Source organism: Nilaparvata lugens, chromosome 1 (genome assembly GCF_014356525.2).
Source record: "Nilaparvata lugens isolate BPH chromosome 1, ASM1435652v1, whole genome shotgun sequence".
Lineage (NCBI taxonomy): Eukaryota > Metazoa > Arthropoda > Insecta > Hemiptera > Delphacidae > Nilaparvata > Nilaparvata lugens.
The window spans coordinates 89,333,571-89,359,393 of NC_052504.1; the positions used below are offsets into that span (position 1 = coordinate 89,333,571).

The 25,823-nt window shown below is 34.5% G+C and overlaps 1 protein-coding gene across 9 annotated transcripts in view; it reads right to left on the reverse strand.

The window, feature by feature from the left end:
* LOC111054660 (tyrosine-protein kinase Drl) overlaps positions 1 to 25,823 on the reverse strand; it is a 189,674-nt gene that overhangs the window by 53,600 nt on the left and 110,251 nt on the right. For all 9 annotated transcript variants that reach the window (XM_022341727.2, XM_022341726.2, XM_022341725.2 and 6 more), the window contains 2 exons: positions 9,402 to 9,639; positions 5,722 to 5,902 (listed from right to left, as the gene is read on the reverse strand). In XM_022341727.2, the coding sequence (XP_022197419.2) occupies positions 5,722 to 5,902; positions 9,402 to 9,639 (419 nt within the window). The remainder of the gene's footprint in view (positions 1 to 5,721; positions 5,903 to 9,401; positions 9,640 to 25,823) is intronic.

Consider the following 25,823-nt stretch of genomic DNA (forward strand, 5'->3'; position numbering starts at 1 on the left):
TCGATGTGTGTGTTTGAGCACTAACTCTAGTAATAGTTATTATTAGGATCCACTCGAATAATTCCGATTAAATTCTCCTATTTATTTATTTAGCGTATGGCAGTATACACAACACATTCATGATCACAAAATTCGAAAAAAAAGAAAACAATAGAAAATTCATATATAAAACGAATGAAAATATCTTAGTCACTTTTGACCTGGAAATTAGAGGCATGCTTCCAGGGTATTCTCCTATAATGCCGCCACTCAATATCATTTCTAGATATTCCATTTCGATAGATAGCTCTCACAAACTTCCTTCTGACTCCAATTTGAATGTGCAATACCAGATTCTTGAGTTCTATCTCATTTCAACAACCTTCACACTGATAGAAATCGATCATTTTACACTGAAGACAGAGCGAACGCTCGTATCATAGCTTCAACTTGAAACTCTTGAAATCTGTGCAGCTCGATTTCTTCAACTTACCTTGCTTGCGTTCTGGAGGAGAGCATAAGTTCCCATATGTACCTTCATTTAACATCCTTTTCGCGCGTAATTTCATTTGCACTTGTAAGGCGTGCAATGTGACTCTCCAGGGCCTAAGACTTGAAATCCAATATTGTAAAACTCTCTGGAGTCGTATATTACATAGCCGGAGGCAATTCATGAACGAGGATTGTGAGAGAAAGGAAGAGGAGGAGGAGGAGAGTAGGAGGAGGAAACAGAGAACAAATGAGAAAAGACAGTCGGAGAAGAAGAGAGTGGATGAAAGAAACGGAAGCCAAACATTGAAACGGAAGTCTAGAGAGGCAATCTCTGGTGTGGGAGATTTCTCTCACAATTTTCCTTCTTCGTTCTCTGTTTCTCGCTATTCATCTTCGTTCTTATTCCCTTTATTAATCTTCATCCTGATTTTCCTTATCCCATCCCTTCTCTCACCCGAATTCTTTTCTTCTTCCAATTACTCTCTCCCTTATATTATCCTGATTTTCATCCATCTCTTTCTCTTTTCCCATCTTGCTTTCTGCATTTCTTCTGCACCCTACCACACTTGATACTCCCATACGACCATTTTCTTCTTCTTACCCTCATCCTATAAAATTAAATTAAATAACTGACTTGAATTCGATTTTTTTTCTTTCTTTCATCCACTATTCGAAAGTTTTCTATTATTTTGTTAAAATCAGTTTTTCTCTTGATTTTATAATCTTTGTTGTACAGTGTTTTAGTTTACTTAGAATTGTATTGGAGGGTCAAGTGTAAGAGAGGACCGGCTGCGCCCTTACTTCGCTCTCCCAGGTTTTTAATAAAGGCAGCTAATCAATCAATCAATCCTCCCACTTGGTTTCTTTTTATCCTCTTCAATTACTTTTCCAGATCAATCTCCAATTTCTATTTCTCACTTTGGATCATAAATTCATTACTTACATCAATCAATCAATATGTATTCCTTCTTCCTCGTCAGTACTCCTTATTATTTAAATGTTTCACAATTGTTCCTTAGTTATTTTTAATAGGGTTTGCATGATCAATAGCAATAATCTCTTTTTCATTGCTAACAACATATTTTCATCACAAAATATCATTATCTTGCCATTTGATATGCTTTGGGTAACTCACATGATCTTGTAAATGATAAGGAAAGAGAAAAATTAAAAAATTAAAATTATGAAATTGTAATTTAATTTTTTCAACAACCTGTTCCACTTTCTCTGATTCCTGTTTCTCACTTACAGAATCTATTGGAAGTTAATTTAACACGAACATCAAGAATGATTTATGGCATCTCGTAGGCTACCACTTAACGATTCCATTACTTCTCATCCAATCTGTTTTCTGGTTTCTTTTGCTCCTCTTCATCCTCTCTTTAATTAATCAAGATCAATTTCCTAATATTCTGTCCCTCTTACATGTGGATATCATTGAGGATTTTTCATTCTACCTCTCTACCTCTCCCTTCCCCATCACCAACTACTCAATCAGTTTCAATAGTTCATCCTTCACTCTCTTTCAAGTGAAAACTCTCCACATTCTCTCTTTTTTCGTGCGTTTTCTGACCAACTCCATCTTCATCTTCCACCCCATTGTGGCAATGTCACAAGACCCACCGAAATAAGGAGGGAATTAAACCCGAGTCTATTAAACGCGGATCTATCTCTTCTCTGTTCCGGGGAAACTCAGAGGAGCTGGGTTTTTGTGACAAAAGAAAGACCGATGTAGATTTCATCGTTTGCGAGGGTGGGAGATCTGTGACATCGTATATTCTCATTCAGGACTGACGTCTTCTTTTGTGCGTCGACTCTCTGACTACAACAATGGAAAAGTGAGTTGCCGTCTCTTTTCTGTGAGTTGTACGTTGCTCATCCATCACTAGTCGACGAGTTTCAGCGATTCCAGCACTTGAATATGAAGAGGTGCCGAGCCGAATAAAGTTGTATGTCGTCTTCGAATGTCAACAAGCCGTGCCATTAGTCACTACTCTTGAACAAGTCACTGGGAGAAAGGATAAACTCCTTCTTGCTCTTTCAACGGCAATTGTCAAGTTTTTTGGGTGAAAGTTCACTTTTATCTCAGTGGGAATTTTGAGTGTTTGAGAGATTTTGGTATTAGAAAGTGATAGGTAGTATTATGTATGGCCACATAAAAATAGTCAGGAGTCTTCATCCTTCTGAAAATATTGGTCAATAATCCAATAGTATAGCATTTCTTACTTCGCAAAGGTTCCTTCTCAAATTCAAAAATTTCATTCATTCTCCTACAATTTGTTCTCTGGTTTAATTTGTCTATCTACAAGACTTACGATTGATCTTAAATGCAGCGCTTGTAAACTTTTGGACAACGAAATAACAAGTGACGTATATTTTCAGGGATCTACTCGTATTTGGAACTTGGATAGCCTTCAAAGGTAGTGACATACTTTTTGTACGTCAAAAGGTAGAGTATTCGACCAATACCTTATCCTGAAAGTTACAGTATTATATCTACAACAGTCTCCAACTTATTGAAGGGTTCCCATAAATAAAAATATGACTAACTCTGTATATTGGAAGATTCTAACATGAATTTTCTATTTTGAATTCCGTTATTGATATTTTCCAGCTGTACTTGGGGAGGAGATCTTGATATCATGATGAAGAGAAGTTGGACAGACAAAAGAAGACAATTAAGTTACTTCAAACGCAAGTCGTTATATTGTCGTTATTTTGGGGCGATGAAAAAATCTACCGTTACTTCCTCTGTGCATTCAAAGACTTTTGCGGTGCATTTGAGAATATTCCTAATTATTCTCTCCAGCTCCCAATTAACACGAGATCTTTTTGTTCGTTTAATTCACATTTAATACCGTACCAACAGAAAATGGGGAGAGGAAAAGGAAGCTGATTAATGATTCTTTTTAATTCCTCAAAAATATGTTTTCCCATGTAAATTGAAAGCAAGACAATCAATTCCGGTATTTTATAGAAATCTCAATTAACATCAGTGAATTAGGAAGTAATAATAAGGAACATTCCATTTGCAATCTTATTCAGTATAGAACAATTCATTGGAAAGACTACAGAGTATCTTGAGATATCTTTGTACCAATGATTTAATCCTTCTCTACTTTTCATATCAGCTTTTGATCGAAAAAGACAGGAATGTTATGGATAAGGCATAAAGCCGGGCCTGTGGGTAGAGAAGCCTTATGAATGCATTCTTTCGAAATTAAAATTCCTTCGGAGTTATAAAAAGAAAACATATTGGAGCCATTAGAAGCTCCCCTACCCGGATACAAGATCGTATTTCTTATAATCCTCCCATCGCATTATTCATCACATTGCTTTTTGCTCATAAAAATCTCATCTTTCAAAACCCTTTTCACTTCTATATAGCAGTGAATTTCATAGGACTACTTCACTGCTTAATATGGAACATATTTCTAACCTTAATGTACTTCATCTTGTTAAAATTCATAATCACAATCTGTTTTATGTATTTTATAGGAAAAACTTTCTTAGAATCATCATAAGCCATTTTAATAGATTCTGATGCACAGATAATCATTTATTCAAATGTTTAATGTTGAAAAAATAAAAATATGCATAAAATAGTGTTTTTGCTGCTGGGTGGTTGAATGCAACACGGAGGTTGGGAACAACCAATAGGAGTCTAGTAATTAAAACCATTCACAAGTCAACCAATGACAAAGCTATGATTTTGTTGTCATAGTGACAACCAATGAGAGTCCAGAAAACATAAAATTCAAGTAAGAATGAATATTTTCAATGAGTGCAGCGGAATTGTTGTCATAGCGGTAGCCTAGTAATTCACGAACAAAAAATACAATCACAATTTTAACCAATTTTGAGCTAGCAGTGATTCTGTTCTAATATTTTTGAATATGTATTATCATGGGAAAGTAATTTTTAATTCATTTGTGATAGGATATCCAGTGTGAATCAATATTTGAAATCAGTATTTAAATAATATCCGAGTTAATATTTGAAGTATTCAAATCTTCCATTTTCTCATCTTTGTTATTGTAGTTCAGTGTACACGCCTTTATCAGCTCCCCACTTGCTATTATAGTGGAATATTATACAGCTGCACTTTCGCAGAATCGCTCATCAGTTACTTTATGAGGTAATAAAACTAGTGTAATTCATTTCCCCCTAATTCGATTGTTCAAAACAAGAATCAACTGCTCATTTTTGATTCCACTTGTATCTAAAATAACACAAGGCAACATAAAATTGAAACTGTTCATTTATGATCAAAGAAGGTCTTAACAAATTCCTGTTGAATCTCCCTACCAAGTGTCATATCTGATACTATTGTTTATGAATGAATGAACTTATGAATGTTATCATAATTAGATTGTTCAAAACAAGAATCAACTGCTCATTTTTGATTCCACTTGTATCTAAAATAGCACAAGGCAACATAACATTGAAACTGTTCATTTATGATCAAAGAAGGTCTTAACAAATTCCTGTTGAATCTCCCTACCAAGTGTCATATCTGATACTATTGTTTATGAATGAATGAATGAACTTATGAATGTTATGCTCTGTGAATTTATTGGAATTCAACCGCCGTGGAACCACGGCATGTGACAGAATTGAAGATTGGAGAACTAATGGATCCGAGTATCAATAAGATGACATGGGTTTATGGTGATTAAATTCAATATACGACCTACGTGAACCGAACAAAATAAGTTACTCGAATTCACTTAAACTTTTCATCAAAATTTGGTAGAGAACTGGTACATGATCAGCCTAGATCTTCTTACAAACAAGGATTAGGCTATACCCTGTTCCGACTCACATCTAGCCAATTATTCAAATAAACATAACAAAATTCTTATTTTTGCCACCGCTTGCGTAGTCTGCCTACAGGCTATTTATAGATAATTATAGATTTTCAATAGAATTCTCTCAGCTGACATTATTTGGACATGCTCCCTCCATTGATGCCGATTCTCCGTAACTCTTTCATTCATACTGCAGATATTCAATTCTTTCCTAATATCTTCATTCCTGAAATTATCTCTTCTGTCACACCCCTTGGTTCTTCGAAGAAATCTCATCTCGGCTGACTGCACTCTACTTTCAAGTGGCTTCGAAGTCACCCATGAGAATTGGTACATGCTCAGCCTAGATTTCCCTCCATAGTCATAATTATAATTATAGTGTTTTCTACAATAAATGAATAAATTCTCAATTAAATGTAAAATATTTTGTTAAACTCACTTCAATGATTCCTGTGTGTTGGTTTTCTTCTGGATCTGTCCGTAGGCGAGAGAAGAGCAGAAAATGATGAGGAAGAGAACAAGAAACGCAGATCCTATTGCCAGGTAGTTGGTGCCAGGCGACGGATCGAGATCCAGGTGAACGGAGTCATTGCGTGGCGTCGACTCATCCGTTCCCACCGCTGCAAAACACACAAACTTCGCTCATAGACTACACTTTCTAGTACTTCTAGTCAGGGAATTTGTTTGCACCCTATTCAAGCCCTAGCGTCAGGCCCTACCTACACCACAATATTTGAATAAATTGCAGGTCATGATTCTCAACTAAAATAACTGGAAATGAATTGCGAATCAATCACGTGTCACGACGCAATCTCCGAATAAAATATTCATTACTGCAGCCCCAGTAAAGTAAGGCTCACGTTATAATGACAGTAGAGAAAGATAGGAGAATAGCGTAGCCTTGCCACTTGACACTGCTTTTTATAGAAGATAACTGATACCGGTATATCTGATATAATAATATTATCAACTTCATTCGTGTTGGAAATGATAAATTATATTTTATTCGCCGAGAAAATATATTTTTCAATGTCAAATCAAATTTTGATAATTGAGATTAGATATTGAAGATATTTTTTTTTATTTCTACATTGTTAGAAACGATCTGGCAATGTTGCAAAGCTGGGAAAAGAATAGCACTATCTGCTCTGTCGAATCATAGACAAGGATAACAACACCAATGTTTATCAAATAATGCCATTTTGACGTGAAACTCAATATAGTGGTATAGTAATCATTTTATAAAAGTGGGATTGAAATATTCAAAATTTTATTGAATGCTATTCAAAATAATTGGCAGAATGAGTTCGAGTGTAATAAGAAGTATAATAGGAAACGAATAATTATGTGATTAATCGGGGTTGTTCTTCAAAAATTGCTTTTTCAATACTCCAATTCATGATTGGAATATCAGAAACATGATATCTCAAACCTGTGCTGTGTATTTGAGAATTGAATAGTATCCTGTTCATCATATAAATATATACAAGTATGATATTGCAAGACATTTTGGTGTTTCGAACTGTTTTTAAGCTATAACATTATTTGCGTTTGCAGTTTATTTCATGTGTCAGTTATCTGTTTCCATAAGTATCAGCTGTTAACTATTCAATTGTGAATACATGGCTTGACAATCTGTTTTGAAATGTCAATGAGCAAACTTCATGAAAACACCTGGACCAATAAACAGCTTCATCAAATAAAAATAATTTAGAACTCTAGTTTTCGTGAATATGAACGGAAAAATGCCTTATGGGCATTATTGAGATTCTCCAAATTTAAATTATTACGAATAAGCGTTTCGATTGAGTAGGTATGGTAAAACTGAACCAAACGATCAATAATCACACCGTCAATAAGTGCATCAAACCATCAATAAATGCATCAATCCATCAATAAATGCGTCAAACCATCAATAAGGCATCAAACCTTGTGTTTTCAGGAATAAGATTTTGAATACAGTAGATTTCTTTCTATGCAGCTATTTTACAAACACTACTTTGAAGTCACTTTTTGTGTAGTTGAGAATTTGATATTGTGGTAATTATTCATATAAAATAAAAATACCAAGACATTGTCAAAAACCACAGATTTATTGATACTTAGAAAGACCAGTTTCGATTGCCATTGCCGAGTACGCCTGCCATTGGCCTAGCTAGACAGTCTCCTCCCACTTAACGGTGTCACAAAATGGCGGCTTAAGCAACAGACTCGCCATGATAAAAAAATTTACTTTTAGTTCAAAATAAGAACCAAGAAAACAAGTAACAGATAATAAAACAAATATATAAATAGAAAAACTATCGCCTAATGTATGCTTACAATGTTATGCTAAAACTAAATTCGTAGTGTTGTATTGGTTGAAATGAATCTGATCATTTAAAGTATATTGGGAATTGTCCTTAATTACTCTTGTTATTTCTAACCACTTGTTACCACTTTGTAGATCCGAAGTTCAATAATAATTCATTTAATAAATCCTTTTATTGATTTAAGATACACATTTATTCAATTTTTAAAAAAAATCGATTGAATTTAATTTTCAATCTGGTATTCAAAGTTTCATAATCTTTTCTAATTGAATTTTATTTTCAATCTGGTATTCAGAGTTTCATAATCTCTCCTAATTCAATTTTATTACATCTATTTCAGGAGAGGTTGAAAATACCGGAGCATGTTCTATTACCTATATATTTAGGAGCTCTTCAGTGAAGGAAAAATGTTGAAACTGGAGATATAGCCTCCAATTACCACAAAGCATTCATTACTATTCTCGTCTTCCGTGTCCTCCCTAACATACTTCAGGAGTTTGAAACTTCCTATACAAATTTGATTCCACAAGGTGGTGTTTGTATAAAATCATTTTCGGCGGAATAAGTCAAGAGTATATTATTTATTAGTTTGTAAGATAGCTGCATAGGAATAAATCAACTGTATTCAACAACTTGTTTATGGAAACACGAGGTGTGATGCTAGGTGCATTGATCGTTAGACGCAGTTTTATCATACCTGCTCAATCGAACTGCTTGTTCGAAAAAATTCATACTAGTAGTTCTGTGAACAGTAGACCTCACGCAGTATTCTCATCCACAAGTACCTGATGTCAACTGTTTTAAATGTTAACAAAATCAGTTCACGTTTGAATTTATATTCCATAATTTATTAATATTCATGTTAATTTAAACAATGAATAGAATATATTTCTATTCCAGAATTTATATAATATTCATCCAGTTCCGTGATAATCTTTCCATCTAATGAAAATTATTTTTTTTCAATCAAAAATATTATAATTTCTTCAGCATTATTTAGTTCATTTGATTATTTTTAATCACTTATTAAATTAGTTTTTCGAATGTGAGGATATTGATACTGATGGACACGCATAATAATACCGTGACTGCAAAACAAAATATTGAAACCAAAAACCTTAAAGCCGCGATTAGACCAAATTTTTATTAACAAAATGTTAATAACTCAATCCTTATAGATTATATTAGATTGAACATAACTTATCATACACATGATGAACATGTGTGTTTGTCAACTTGCGTTCAATCTAATAGAATCTATAAGGATTAAGTTATTAACATTTTTGTTAACATTTTGTTAATAACTTTGGTGTAAACCCAGCTTAAAGATGCATACCTCTCCAAGGTCTTTGATTGAAACTATAGCCCTTATACAAATACAGTAATAGACGACTGGCTGCTCCACACATCTGTGTAATCACTTGTCAGCTGATTTATGATGAATAATTCTATAGTCTGATTTTTACGGTAATATTGGCGTATGAAGGAGGCTCCTTTTTCCTTTTATATTATCCTTGAAATGCTAAATTTCCAAAAACCTTGTATAAACGTCGACGCGCAATTAAAAAAGCAACATACCTGTCAAATTTCATGAAAATCTATTACCGCGTTTCGCCGTAAATGCGCAACATATAAACATTTAAACATTAAGAGAAATGCCAAACCGTCGACTTGAATCTTAGACATCACTTCGTTCGGTCAACTTGTAGAATTCCAATAGTTTCCAAGGCATTATTTTGTTTATATTCACTCACTATAGTGATTGATTATAGCACAGTTTTTGAATGTTACAGAATACAGCACTTACTTTTGTAGCAGATCTTGTTCCTGCGGAATGTGATGGAGGTGTCCTGGTGTTTGGGCTTGCGGGCTGACACGTTGAGCTGCAGCAGCACATGGATCTCAGCGCTGCGCTGGCCGGTGCAGTGGAAGTTAACAGTGAACGACTGCGGGTAGGCGGGCAACAGACCCTGTTTGGCTATGCTGAAGCTGGGCGGAAGCATGGCGTCCATGTTGTTGTACTCGATCTTCCACATGTACGTCACCTGCAACAACAGAAACAAAGCTCTGATTATTTTTATGGTCTGGTGAGTGATAATATAGTCACGTGGATAGATAACCACGTGGAATATCTTCTGAAGAATTTAAAATATTCAATGAAAGCTAAAATAAATAGAACTAAGGATTCCTGCTACTGCAAATATTGACCGAAGAACTGATAAATAGCAGGGGGAAATTTGAAGAACGAAAATCCTCCATCTTCCGAAGTCATAGATTGAAGTATGAAGCAGTCGGCTATCGTAAATGGTAATTATTATCTCCGATTATTATACTAACCATCTCATAGCATAAACTTTCCAATGATAAACACCATTAAAGTCGATTTAAAACTACTTCCGACTTGGAGGGATATGCGGAGCAGAGGAAAGTTGGGATACAGGCGGCGATGTTGATTCAGATTAGAATGTGTTGATGTTGTTAGATTTAGATTGGATGAGCCAATTCCAGCCTATGGAAAGGACGATATTAATGCAGAGCAAGAAAATATTTGTCATTCCAACATGTCAAGAAACAATACACACCCATTTGAATGTTAGCTGATTTATCATAAAAGCTCCGCTTGATGGGATGAGTTACAATCGAACTGATAGATGAGTTATTTCATATTACATACTTATACAGGGTGTCCCATCAAGGTTGTAACAGCCGTTGACCATAGATTCTTCCCAACATTTCTGAAAAAAAACTGTTCAGTAAACTTTTTTCCTATCGACCTTAGTTCTCGAGATTTATCGATTTTTCAATATTTTCAGAATATGCCTACTTCTGGTCATTAAATACTCAATAACTCGAAAAACTACTGGTAGAGTTTCAATTTCAAGGGCATTGTTGAACATTTCAAACAATATTAATGTGATTCTATTATTGTTGTAAGATATTTTGTAGTTTTTCATTAGGGCTTAAACTTGAAAAAATGGTATGCTTGAAGAAGTGTTAAGTCGAGGAAAAAGTTGGAAAACAATAGAGAAAATATTAGAATTTAATTACGTAATGTGCTGAATTACATCATGAAACTACTCCAATACCGTGAGAATCACAATGTTAATCCAGCACTCCAACAAAATTTTATCTTGGAGAAGTTATAATTTTGAAAAAAAAAATTGGCCCAGACTTCCCCCCTTTGAGTAAATTAAGACACCAGATACATGTGCAAAAGTTTTTTTTCTTTTTTTTTTTTGAGGGGTGAGAAAACATGAGGGTAAACGCCGATAGGGGTTGTGGGAAGAGCACTGATAGAAGGTGGAGCAGTATGAGTAAAGAGGAGGAGAAGTGGCAGCCCGCGAGGCCTCAGTGCACAGCCGCTACTCTTCCCTCTCGTAGTGGCAACCGGTTTGGACACAGAGGGGAACATCACAATGATCAGTCAAAGTTCAATGTTTCCTAAATAAACAGGACAGGCTGAAACATCAGAATAACAATTTTCATAAGGGCAAGCTAACTACCTAACACTATAACTATAACAGGACTGTACAAATAACTGATAACACTAACTAGTATACAATAATGAGAGAAGATATTTGAATGATTATAGGGACTACGTCTAAAATTATGAAGTGAAAATAAGGGGTCTAACATTAATATAACATAAACTAGTTGTGGCCACAAAATCAACTAATCTACTACTTAAGAATTTTACCATTTGATTTAAGTCGACTTTATCACAAGACTAGTTCAAACTATCTGTTTGTTACTTAAGAGTGGGCGAGAAATAGCAGGATGCATCCATCCAATTTGCTTCCAAGTTGCATTAATCTTATCAATCTTTAACTTTACTTATAGGATACGCTATTATTGAATGAAAAAGACTAAGAAATTGTCAAAAAACCACTGATTTATTGATAATTAGAAAGACCGGTTTCGGTTATTACACCATTGTCAATCTCTGATAAACTTCTCTGATAAGTTTATCAGAGATTGACAATGGTGTAATAACCGAAAACGGTCTTTCTAATTATCAATAAATCAGTGGTTTTTTGACAATTTCTTAGTCTTTTTCATTCAATATGAATAATTACCACAATATCAACTTCTCAACTACACAAAAAGTGAGATTCGCTATTAGATATACTCTTCCGCCAATCTTGAGAGGAATAGAACTTCTGTGTGAGTCTTATCCTTCCTTCACTCAGCTGTGTGATTTTAAGAGATTCTTATAAGCTGATTTTCATAACTTCCTAGCTTCTACACTAAAATTCTAGGGTAGCTGATTAGGGCTTCCTGCACAATACCCATGAATCTGTCCTTTTTTTGGGCGCTATTGCTGGGAAAGCTTTCAGAGATTGTTTCAGAACAGAAATGAAATTCGTTATTTTTGACTCGATCTTCACAATATCCTTTCTTACTAAATCTGCACTCGAATCACATTCTTTCATAATCAATGTGGGATTTAATACCTCTATTGTGTTATGGGATTTCAATGTTTCATATGCCACACATCTACAATCAGTTAGATCAGAGATTTTTTGTCTTAATCACAAATTATCAACCGTTTGGGATAGCATTTCAGATTTGTCCTGACCTAGTATTTCTAGTTCAAATAGCAACTCAACTTTAGTCAATGCATCGGGATTGATCTTATGAGATAGAAATGCATCAACTTTACTATTATTCACAAATTTGTTTTGCAACAAATCTAGAGTTACTTTCACCATGGTCACTATGATAAAATGGAATCTGAACTCATAATGAATCTGAACTTAAATACAGCTGAGCTTGATATTCTGATGACTCAATTACTTAAATAGTCTTGAATAAATCTAATTCCCTGATACCTCTTAAACTAAGTGCCTTATTTTCCCTAAACATATTAATCATTGAATTTCAACCTCATCACTGGAATAAGATCACAATATTCATTAGATTCATCAAGAACCACGTTCTGCTACCATTATAAGCCACTCTCCTGGTGACAAATGATTTTGTTGGAGAAGGGCTTAGTTGTTGAAATTGTGGTCTGCCCTGAGGCAGACCCTGATTGCGCCCTGAGGTCTGCCGTTTTGAATCTGGTCAATAATGTTATCCTAATCCTTGTGGTTTGAGGGTCTTGGAAATACGAACATAGATATGCAGTTGCCTGACTGCTGTTATAATAATAGAGATAATATAGGAAGTATTACAAACACATCTTTACATGAATAATCAAATAATCAATCTGTCTTTGAGAGACCAACACAAAATGTCGTTAAGAGACCAAATACTCATATCTTTAGGAGACCAAATTTACGGGGGCACATCTGATATTGAAGTGGGGGTTATCAAGTACTTATCCAAGATCTGTCGTCCTCGAGTCCGGTGTCCAAAGGGTGATGGATGATGATGAAGGGTGATGACCTTCAGGCATTGGGCTAGTGGCGTCAGATCAAAGATCGTCTTTCAGCCCCACACGGCAAGGTAGTATGAATTGGTAACAGTTGAAAACCCATTCAAGGGTGAGTAATGAATATTTTTTAGTATTGTTGTATTGTCTCTATTTTGATAATTTTACTTGTATGTATCATGTGACAAAAATTCTTCTTTTTCTTTTATTGTTTAATAGATTAATCAATTATTTTATAATTGATTCGATATTGTATTATGGCAATTTTATCTTCATGATTGATTTTACATTGTTCATCATTCAAAAAAGTAAATCCTAAAAGTAAAATAATCCTATTTAACTATATTGTAAGTTCAATGGTTGAGCACCTTTGACTGTTCAGCTCATCAGCTTATTCAATAATTATGAATAACTAAAACGAGAACACTTTGAAAACTTGATTTTTTCTTATTTCAAATGTTAATTGTATGTATGTATTGTATTCATGAGAAATCATTCATTGAATACAATATTTAGTACCTATGTTATTTATTCTAGCATTACTAAGTAGTTGCAGCTTGTGTTGCAGGCTTTTTTTTGTGTGTGTGTGTGTGAGTGTGTGTGTGTGTTATTCTTGAATACTCATTCGAGGATCAAGCTGTAAATATGCCTTGCTGTCGAACGAGGGCTGACGAATTCGCCGACCAAGATGGCTGGTGATATCGGACATCAGACCTTGCCATGTGGGGCTTAAAGACGATCTTCGATCTGATGCCACTAGCCCGATGCCTGGAGGCCATTCCATCCTCAACCATCACATTTTGGACACCGCACTCGAGGACGACAGATCTTAGATAAGTATTTGATACCCCCCACTACAATATCAGATGTGCCCGTGTAAATTTGGTCTCTTAAAGACATTTTGTGTTGGTCTCTTGAAAACAGATTGATTATTTGATTATTCATGTAAAGATGTGTTTGTAATACCTTCTATATTATTTTCATTATTATAACAGCAGTCAGTCAATCAAATATCTATGTTCTTCTTTCCAATACCCTCAAACGACAAGAATAAGGATCACATTATTGACCAGATTCAAATCGGCAGACCTCAGGGCCAAGCACAATTTCAACAACTAAGCCTTCTCCGACAAAATCATTTGCCACCAGGAGAGTGGTTTGGTTATAATAAATTAAAATTTCATTCCATTACTTGATAACCTCAATATCATCCAATCAGCCTATTTCAGTAATATTGAAGGTCATGACAAAACAAGTTGAATGATGTGGAAACTCTTGTTTTCTAGGGTCACTAGGGGTATAGATATTGCCCCACTAGGTGACGACATTTGTGAAAATTTAATTATTTATGAGTCCAGAAGAATCTGTCTAAAAGATTGAGGTCAACTCTGGATAACTCAAGTTCATGTAATTCTGAATGTGAACTGATCTTATGGAACCCTGAAGGGAATAACCATATGAAATATTTAGAGGAAATAATATGTGAGCTGTAATAATTACTAATGTTTTTGAAATCAACTCTGTAAATGTCACAAACAGAGCGACAGATAAAAAAATTTTTAAACGGTGGTATACTGATGGACATACCTCAATCTCTTATATGGACCATAAAATGTGTAGGTTAACCCAGATTTAGGAATAGAGTGCTTCAATTTCAATGAATTCAAATGAACCAATCTTAAAACGATTACCTGTTTGTTGTTCTGATAAAGAGTCAATGCAACTTGAACAAAGATATGGATCACAAATCCATGCAGGACCGTGTCTCTCACCACTATCAGAATTTATAGTGACTAATTTGAAAAAAAATATGATGTCTGAAAAGAGGTTCGAGTACAGAGTCTAATCCAATCAGTGTTGAGTTACATTTACCTAAATCCTGCAAAATGCTGCATCCACTGCTCAATTTGGTCAGAATATTATGAGCTAGGTCACTGATAGTAATCAATGTAAGAGCGAGTGTGAGTAAAATTATATAAATTAATTTCGTAATAATTGGCTGATACATTCACCACTATCTATAACACTCCACTCTAATTAATTCCTTGAATTATTTTACTGACCATATGAGGCCCACTAAACTACCAGTGATAACGTGTCAAACACAATATTAAGGTTCTCGGAAATGGAAAGAACTAGAAGGCTTGCTCAGATATTCCAACATATATATTTACAATCAAAAGAATTACAACATTGCAAGACAGGTAGACAGTAGTTTAAAATTTTCAAATGATTAATATGTGATCTGTGTAATGTGTTCTGGTTCAGCAATACCAGACACATATAATTAATAACTTAACAATCATATTCATGAATTGAAAGAAAATAATACAATAAACTGATAATTACAGGGTCATGATTTCGGCTTTGGAATAGCCAGATCGATATACAGATTATATAAATTGGCTTAATTTAATGATGATTATTATAAAGTAGATTAACATTGAATTTTCCCTGATTGCAATCTGGTCATGACCATTAATTTTCACAAGAATCAACGTAGCTTATGAGTCGTAGATGGGGCCCCAATTTAATTGCTAGAAGTATAACTCACGTGGCTTTGTTTTCCGTTTTTTGCTTGGTTCACAAATAATTTTTCTACCATGTTGTGTCGGATTTGCTGACCTGCATGCAAAACGTGCTGCTGGCGTATATTGGCGATCTATTTATCTCTAAGCGAGTCTCTTTACATTAATCAATTATTTTGACAGACAAAAAAGGGAAACTTTACAATAAATTAACATTAATATTTCAAAACACTGGTATTAAAAACAATTAAGTTATGAAATTTTTCAATAAAATTCAAGTATGCAAGAAACGTGTGTCTAGGGCAAGGTCAGAAGCTAGAAGATTAGTATCCTTCCAAGAAATGGTCTCACAATTCATTGAATCTCAGTGTTTCTCATTTGCATAGAGAATTGCTATTGGTTGTATTGAGTGACGCAGTGTACATGTCATAATTTTATGAAAAATAGTTCCCTTGTTTACAATTTATTACATGAGGTGATGGTTTCTTGATCCATTCCGAGCTGCTATGTATTAACACACTTGTTTCTATGTATTTAATCACGACCTGCAGTCAAATATTGAGTAAATTATTGAAAACTCTTACTTACTGACTTGAAGTACTTTCGACCGTCTAGCGATCATTTTCAACAGTGATGAAAATGATCGCTAGACGGTCAAAAGTACTTCAGTCAGTAAGTAAAAGTTTTCAATAATTATTTACTCAATATTTGACTGCAGGTCGTGTTTAAATACATAGAAAAAGTGTGTTAATTACATGAATTATAAGACAAGCAAAGGAATACAATTATTAAAAACATAACTCAATTCAAACCATGAAGATTTGCACTAACATCTGATAAATTATTATAATAAATGTTTTTACATTTCTTGTTGTATTTTAAACAACTCAGATTTTGATCCCATAGCGTGTCTTAGGATCTTTAAGACAGTCAATTGTGTGAAGGAGAATCTTCTGTAGCTGAGGTTTCGATTTCAGTCAAAGTGATAAAAGTTGGAAGTAAGGAGAATCATTGATGAGTTACCTGTGGTTTTTTAGTGTGTTTAATAAGTGAAACGACTTCATATAATCAGATCCTTGAAAATATAATCTTAGTTTTAATTAAAGATTAGTGTCTCATTAAGACACTAATTTTAAGTATCTTACATAGCAATTTCCAGTATATTCATCCAACGTGGATTACTAAACAGCTTCTCCGAGAACATGAAAATAGGGAAAATTGTACGAACATGGATCGATTTGATTGATTGTCGAATTTGAAAGCCCATTGTTAGATTTCGGATCCAGGGCTAACCACCCAACGTTTCTTCCTGTAATCACCACCGCTCTTATGAAACAATGCCAAACGATTCTCAAATTCACTAGTCTAAATCACAAACGGAATTTCTGGTGATTAAATTCAATTCTTACTGTCAGCATTGGTATTCATAACAAATGCCGCCAGTTTGAAGTGAATCTAGCAAGCATTTCGCTGCTATCTGCTCAAGAGAAAAATCAATTGCTGCATTCAAACAACAGTTGGCACAGATTCTCAGTGGTCATCACTCAACCTCAAGCGCCTCCTGCTTGACAGGGGAGCCGAGGCGAGTATCCTTTGAGCCCCTGATTGATTCTGTAGGCCGATTGAGCCTCTACATGCCCGTCACAGCTAGTCCTGCACCACTGAATGTGTGGTAAAAACTTTGTTTCCAGTCTCTCTTCGTAGAGTTTCTCTCTCTCACAAGGCAGAGAGGACCTAGAGTCCTGAATCCGCCCTTAATGAAGGTAATTCAATTCTAATAAGGGTAATAGAGGTGAAAGCAATTCAATTCTAATTTAATTCCTTATCTTAATACTTGGATGTGAATGAGGCTAGTGAAAAAATGCATACACTCAATTTAATTTCTGAATCTAGACAACAATGTCAATATGTCTTCGTATTGTTTCTGCTTGACGTCTTCTTTTGAAATTGAGGTTTTTTTGGAGTAACAAACCCATAAAATCGGGCACAAGATATCAGCTCTCTTCTCTTATATTGATCAAGCTTGAGAAGTGAAATATCAAGTTTATACTCGCCATATGGAAGAGCAGGTATGTTGACGAAATTATAGTAGACAACCCAATTTTTCATCTCACAAGTATACTGTTGACAAATAATTCAGTTTAGTTATGACAAGATTATGACAGAATAATATTTCTATACATCGTGGTTGATAAAAGCGGAATGGCACTGATCCATTCACTCATTCATAATCAACAGAACTAAAAAACTACTGGTACAAATCAGTTCTAGTCCAGGCAATTAATGCTCAAAAAAAAGGAGCATTAGAGGGAAAAGTTTGGAACACAATTCATTTTTGACATCGCAACGCTTTAAATAATAATAATAATAATTTTTGCCCCCCCTCGCATGAGCTATCCGCAATTGCGTGAAAAAGGGAATAATAATAATAATAATAATAATAATAATAATAATAATAATAATCCTTTTCCTTTTTCCTTCGTCCTGGTACCCCCAGAAGAAGGGAGTTTATTATAGAAAATATAACAAAGAAAAATGAAAAATACACTTATAAAAAGAAATCTTACAAACAAAACAAATGAAGAATAATAAAAAAAAGCAAGAATGACAAAAGATAAGAAGATTCCCTTTCAGTAGAACATTTCAAATATTATAAACCAGACGAATTATAAATTCTCCAAAACCTTCTAAAGAAGGTTTGACTGGAGGAGTCAAGTTTTACATTATATTAAAAAAAAACATAGAAATAGAACATTGATATAATCAATCAGTGATCCAAAAATAATAATTTTCAATTTGAATCAAAAGAGAAATAGTTGTCAATCTTGGGTAGAAAAAAAATTAATTGATACATTGATAATAATTCATTTAACTGTATTGTGTAGCAATAAAATAATAAAACAATGGGATTTCAGTTTTCGCTTATCACAAACAATAATACACAAGAAAAAATATATAAAAAAAAGAAAGAATTTATGAAGATCATTCAAATTCACTCAAATTATTTAACAGAAAGTGTTTCATCTTATTCTTAACAATTGAAATTCTATCCAGACCAATTAAATCATCTGGCAACTCATTGAAAATAGTTGGGACAACATAACTAAGTTCACATTTACCATGATAATTATTGTATTCGGGCACAATAAACCTCTTATAAGCAGCTCCTTGTCTTCGCTCATGCAAAATTCTACTTGACATTTTATAGTTATTAGAAAAATAATTATTTAATAAGATATCATATCTGAAAAGCTCGTTTACAGGAAGAATGCTATATTTTTTAAACAAATTTGGCTTAGGGTTTTGTTTTGAATGAACTATTTTCAGCAAGGAATTTTGTAATCTCTTAACTCTATCAATTTCATAGCCACTTGCATTACCCCAAACATTGACACCGTATCTTACTACGGATTCAGCTAGGGCTTTATAAACAACTATCAATGTCTTTTTTGAGACAGATCGCTGTAAGTTATATAAACCAAATAGACATGAGCGAAGACGCTGGCATACACTATCAATGTGAGGACCCCACTTTTAACAATCATCAATGTAAATACCAAGATACTTTTGAATTGTAACTTGTTTTACCTTTTCATTACAAGTACAAGGAGTTCCAAAGTTATTCTCATGTAGACAATTTAAGGAATGCATAGTAATATTAGTGGACTTTGAGGTTTGACGTGGCGGTCTCATATGCATACAAGTGGTTTTTTTAAAATTCAAAGTCAAGCCATTATCATGGATCCATCTTTGCATTCTATCAAAGTCTCTTTGTAGCAATATTCTTGCTTCATCAAAACTTGTGTGGCTGGATACCATAACTGTGTCATCAGCATACTGAAATATTTTAGTTTCCTTTGAAACACCAACCATTGTGATTACTGACACCAGATAAAGCAATGGTCCAAGATTGGAACCTTGTGGCACACCAGAGGTGACAAATTCATGGCGACTGTAGGATTTTCCTACTTTAACAGTAACCTTTCGGTTATTCAAATAATCTATTAACCAGTTAATACCTCGTCTTGACAAACCAATTTCACTCATGGACTGTACAATTTTATGAAAAGATAAAGTGTCAAACGCTTTCTTGAAATCTAGAAATAATATTAAAACATGGTAATTCTTATTTAATTTATTATTTATATAGTTACATAATTGGGATAAAAGCTAACCAGTTGATTTGTCGCGTTGGAAACCAAATTGAGCTGAAGGGATTAAATTGTGATTTTTAAATGCATAACTAATTCATTACAAATATACTTTTCAACTATCTTATCAGGTGAAGAAAGTATTGAAATAGGCCGATAGTTAGAAATTTCTGATCTGGATCCATTTTTGAAAATCGGTCTTATTATGGAAGTTTTCAATTTATTTGGAACTATACCTCCCTCTAATGATAAATTGATTAATCTTGTGATAATTGGTATGAACTTGATACTGTGATTTTTTATATCAGACATCAAAATATTATCAATCCCTGGAGATTTATTTGAACTCATACTTCTGATGATATTACCTATTTTTAATTCATCTGCATCAGGTAAGTCAAAGCTAGGGAAATTAACATTGGTATCATTATCATTTTCTAAATAAGTAGTAATATTACACTCATGTTTTGCAGCTCTAACACCTTCTGTGAATTCACTGCAGAAATGGTCCACAACCTCCTCAATCTGCCTATCACCAACCACTATGTGTTTCATTATATTATCATCAACTGACAACTTTTCTTGTCTACCCATGGCAACGTTGATTAATGACCAAGTATTTTTTATGCTATTAATGTTTGTCTCAAATTCATTTTTTAGAAAATTACACTTTGCCCTTTTATTAATAAATATAATAATAATAATAATAAAATAATAATAATAATAATAATAATAATAATAATAATAATAATAATAATAATAATAATAATAATCTTTTTCCTTTTTCCTTTGTCCTGGACCCCCAGAAGAAGGAAGTTTATTATAGAAAATATAACAAACAAAAATGAAAAATTCACTTATAAAAAGAAATCTTACAAACAAAAAAAAAAGAAGAATAATCAGAAAAGCAAGAATGACAGATGATGAGAAAATTCATTTTCAGTGGAAAAATTTCAAAAATTATAAATAATAATAATGCTGTATTTACATTCACAATTGAATAAAAGCCTCTCTAAACGTTCATGGTTGGCATTCAATAGATTTCACATATTTACAATAATAAATTATCCACGTTGATGAATTTCAATTTTTTTATGAGTCCATGTAATATTATAATCTGCTCACTATCAGGCTCCATAATTTTCTATTTCTGGCAGTTGTTGCCCAGGCATGCCCCACTTGCTGACAGAGTTCGTCCCTTCATCAGGTATTTGGCCGTCCTCTCTTCGTGATTCTGTCTCTAGAAACCCACTTAGTGTACATCCTGGTCCATCATGGATAACCTAGTCCATTCCTACCCGCTGTGCTATGTGGGTGAAGGAGGTTTGAAAATACCATATATTGGTTTTTTGCATATATCTCGAACAATATGCGTCTTTAAAACTTAAAAATTAGCCTAAAAGTATCATTCGTAAAATTTTTCCATATCTTTTATAGTTTTCTGAGTTCTCGAAGGTGACACATTTTTGAGAAACCCCCTTTCGGCTCCGATTTTTTCATTTCTGGGCTTATAATTTTTCAACGATTGATTGAAAAAATCTGTGCTAATCATGAGTTTATAGAGCATCATATTCTCTTCAATTTCATGTTTCATTCCATTATTCTCCCCATCATTGTTGCAGCCATTATAGAGTTTAGTGTAAAATCTAAAGTTCAACAACAATAGATCAATTGACTAGGATATTTGGAGGGAATGTTTGGAACACAATTTTTGAAATCGCAGCTTTCTTTGGAGTACTTGGAAAGCGAACATATCAAAATTCCTTATCCCTACCCCTTCTGCTGAAGGGATGAGGGTGGTTTGGAAGTTGCTTTTTTCATTTCTGCCTTACACGCATGTATCTTGAAAACAATACATTTCAGCTACATGACTAACTACTGAAAAAAAAATTAAGCTAGATAAATTTCCTACAAGTTTTGTGAGTTTTTGTGATATCTCCTTTTGTTTTCGAGATATTCACTTTCAAAAGTGTAAAATCGTTGAGAAGACAGTTTCTCTTCCAACATTTTGCACTTTGAGGGTTTATAACTCAACAACAATAATGCGTCGAAAAAAGAAATACTTAACGTTGGGTTGTGGAGGATTCAACATTCTTCAATTTGATGTATTATTTTACCATTCTATGCTTCCCATCAATTGTTATAGAAGCTTCAGTGTTGAGTGTTAGATTGTCAATACACTATTTTCTTTTATTTTATTCTTTGTTCAATTTTCTAGTTCTTTGAGATTCAATTTGAACGTGGACTAAGACCACGCCCCGTTTCGGAAAACCTATTTTCTCACTCCAGCTGTTTAAAGTCTAAAACTTTGCTAAATCTCGAGTTCGGAAACTGGCCCTAAAGTGTACACAGGTTTAGGTGTTGTACTTGGTAGTGCTAAATTAGAGGGTTTCTTTTCTCAAGATTTTGACACTTCAGAGGGTTTGTTTGACACTTAAATATAATGATTCTCATAATATCTTAACCAAGTCTCCAGTTAAGAAACAACTGAATATTTAATTACGATAAAAATGAAGATTTTTCAAATCTTCATTACATAATTCATATACATTCATATACTGTCCGGACAGGTTCAGGATACCAGAGTTTATAGAGGTAGTGATGTAGCCAGTGACCATTTCCTCGTGGTTTCCAAAATTAATTTGTGGACAAGATGGAGGAAAGCGAGTAAACCTCAAAACAAAGCGGAGAACAACGTATTCAAAGTGTATCTTTTGCAAACCGAGAGTATAAGAACTTTATATCAGACAAGACTAACACAAAGGCTCTCTACAAGACCGACAGCAGAAACAATTGAAGGCGAATGGAAAAATATCAAAGACACTATCAAAGAAGTAGCCCATGAAATACTTGGCACGAAAAAAATTGTTAAAAGACGAAAAGGTTTGAAAATTTGGAACGACGAGATTTCTCAAGCTATTGCAGACAAGAAAAAAGCATACAAGGAACTCCTTCAGTCACCAACAGACCACACAAAAGAAAATTATCGGCTCAAACGTAATATAGCGAAAACAACTGCTAGGAAAGCACATGAAGATTCATGGGACAGATTCATCTCAGGAATAGAAGATGACCTTCATGGCAGGCAGGAAGTTGCTTACAAATGGATGAGACACCTCAATAGTACGGTCAAAGAAATGGCTGAGATAAAAAATGTGAGCAAACATGAATGGATTGAACACTAAAAAGAACCGTGGTATGACCAAGATTTGCCAGTCATGGAAAGTATTGACCAGCGGATGGATCCAGTGAGTGATGTTGATCTCATAAGCATTGATGAGTTGGAAGAAGCCCTCAATAAAACGAAAAATAGGAAGGCAACTGGGGTGGATCTGCTAAATATGGAGCTTTTAAAATATGGCGGAACATTACTGAAATTTCGACTGCTTCAGCTAATCAACATGTGCTGGACATCACGTTATGTGCCTGAGGAGTGGAGGAAGGCTTTAGTAATATCTCTATTCAAGAAGGGGAGCAGAAAAGACCCGAATAATTATAGAGGTATATGCTTGTTGAGCAATTGTACAGCAGAATTCTGAACAATAGACTTCGGAAAATCTCTGATGTACTTCTACTAGAGGAGCAGGCTGGTTTCAGAAAGAGCCGATCATGTATGGATGATGTTTTCTCATTGAAACAGATCATAGCAAAAAGAGTAGAATTCAATTTAGAGACACACCTTGCATTCGTGGACTACGAAAAAGCTTTTGATAAAGTCAATCATCAATTATTGTTAGATAAGTTGATCAAACGAGGTTTCCCAATTCATTTAGTCGAAGTCATCAAGAGTTTGTACAGCGAGACAAAAATTATCCTAGACTGCTCAGGCTCCCAGTCAGAAGAAATTGTTATCAATGTTGGTTTGAGACAGGGTTGTCCTCTCTCACCAACTCTCTTCAATATTTATGCGGACGACCTTTGTAGGAAGTGGAAGCAACAAATTCACCCAGGTATACAACTAACACACAATATTGCTGTCAATTCATTATGGTTTGCAGATGATCAAGTAATATTGCAGGAATCAGAGGACAATCTGCAAAGAGCAATATATCAACTCCATCTCCTGAACTCAGAATATAACATGAAGATTCCCTTGCACAAAACAAAAGTGATGGCGTTTCTGGGAAAGTCTCCAATACGTTCTAAAATAATTCTCAACAACAGAATACTGGGACAGGTATCACATTTCAAATATTTGGGATGTGATATTACATACGAGGAAAACCACGACTTGAATGCAAAAATTAACAGATTCCAGTACATATGCGGAACTATTAACAGAACTCTCAAAAATAAAGCCCGAAAAGAGACGAAACTCAAATTTTATAAAGTAATGGCCGTCCCTACACTTTTGTATGGCTCTGAAACCTGTGTACCAAAGAGAAGGGAGTGGAGCAGGTTACAGGCGGCCGAAATGAGATTTTTAAGGTCAGTGAAGGGATGCACCAGAGAGGACAGGCTTTATAATATCGATATCCGTAGAGAGCTCAATGTAATCTCCATAGCTCAACAAGTTGACGGGAATCGACAACAGTGGAAAGAACACGTTGAGAGAATGGGAAACGGAAGAATCCCGAAAGCTGCCATTGCTTACAAGCCAGAAGGGAGGAGAAGTATTGGCAGACCAAGAAAAAGGTGGGAGAATGTTTGAAGGCGGAACAGGTATTAATGCCTACCCCTGTAAGACGACGACGACATATACATTCATATATTTCATAATAATACATACATTCATATATTTCATAATTCATATATATTCATTTAGGGAAACAGCCCTAAAGTGTACACAGGTTTAGGTGTTGTACTTGGTAGTGATAAATTAGAGGGTTTCTTTTCTCAAGATTTTGACACTTCAGAGGGTTTGTTTGACACTGAAATATAATGATTCTCATCATATCTTAACCAAGTCTCCAGTTAAGAAACAACTGAATATTTAATTACGATAAAAATGAAGATTTTTTAAATCTTCATTACATAATTCATATACATTCATATATTTCATATTAATACATACATTCATATAATTCATAATTCATGTATAACTGGTGAATGAATCGAGCTTGTAAGACTCTTTTGACTTATCGACGGAAAGAAGCAAGATCAAATGGAAAATGTTATCCTATTTCCAGATGATAAACCCGGTGGTCCAGGGGCTGGTGCCCCCTCACTAGACGGACAATGCGAGCAAAGTGAGCCTGACGGCTAGTAAGTTTATGTAGTCTAAGGGTTTGATAGTAACTGCATGACAGCTATTGTATTGAGATAGTCTTTGTTGATAGTAGAAAGGAAACTTTCTGTCATTGAAAAATATGTCAGAGAATCGCAATGGAAAATGAAATAAGATGGTTTGCAATTGGATATTTAGCGTTCTTCATAGTTCTTCAAATAGTATCAATGCTAATAATCTCTTTTCAATGGCATGTGAATACTAACCTTCTTCTTTGGGCACTCGTGTGTTATGTTGCAGTGTTCATTCATGCTCTTGGCTATGTTGCTGCCAAAATTATATATGAAATCACAGGATTTTAATTCAATATCAACTACATTATTGTAACGACCGTTTGTGCCTTTGTTTGCTGCTACTATTTTGAACTGAAAAAAAATATATATGAGTAATAGATAATTCAAGGATAAACAACATGATTCTCCAGTACTTTTAAGTATTGATACCTCATATTTCTGGCAGTACACAGTCAGAGCTCGGTTGAGACGGTAGTGTCGGTTTGTGCTCCCTTATTTTCGACAATGATTAGTTTCGCCCTAAGGACTACTGACGGCTTGAGCTTTTCAATCTACTTGTGAGTGCTTACAGTGAATTATTCATTTTGGAATAATTGTACTTATTACTAAATCGCCCCCTGTGGGTTGGGGGAGCTTTGAGTGGATCATCGTACTCAAGAAAGTGTTGAAAACCAGAATTCACCCACAGCATCCATGTTTGTCGTAGGAGGCGACTAAAATGGACCTCAAGCCAACTACAGGAGTTGCCTTGCCTTCAAACCCACGGGATCAGCCCCATCAAGGCAGTTTCGGAGGGACAAAAAGAAAAACTCAAGAGACCAGAGATGGGTGGAAATCCAGGCACAAATGTGGGTCAAGAGGCTAAGTCAAGGGTTTCCAGGTGCCCTAGAGGCGATTTGGCGACCCCCACTTCAGCGCAACGACCTACAAAG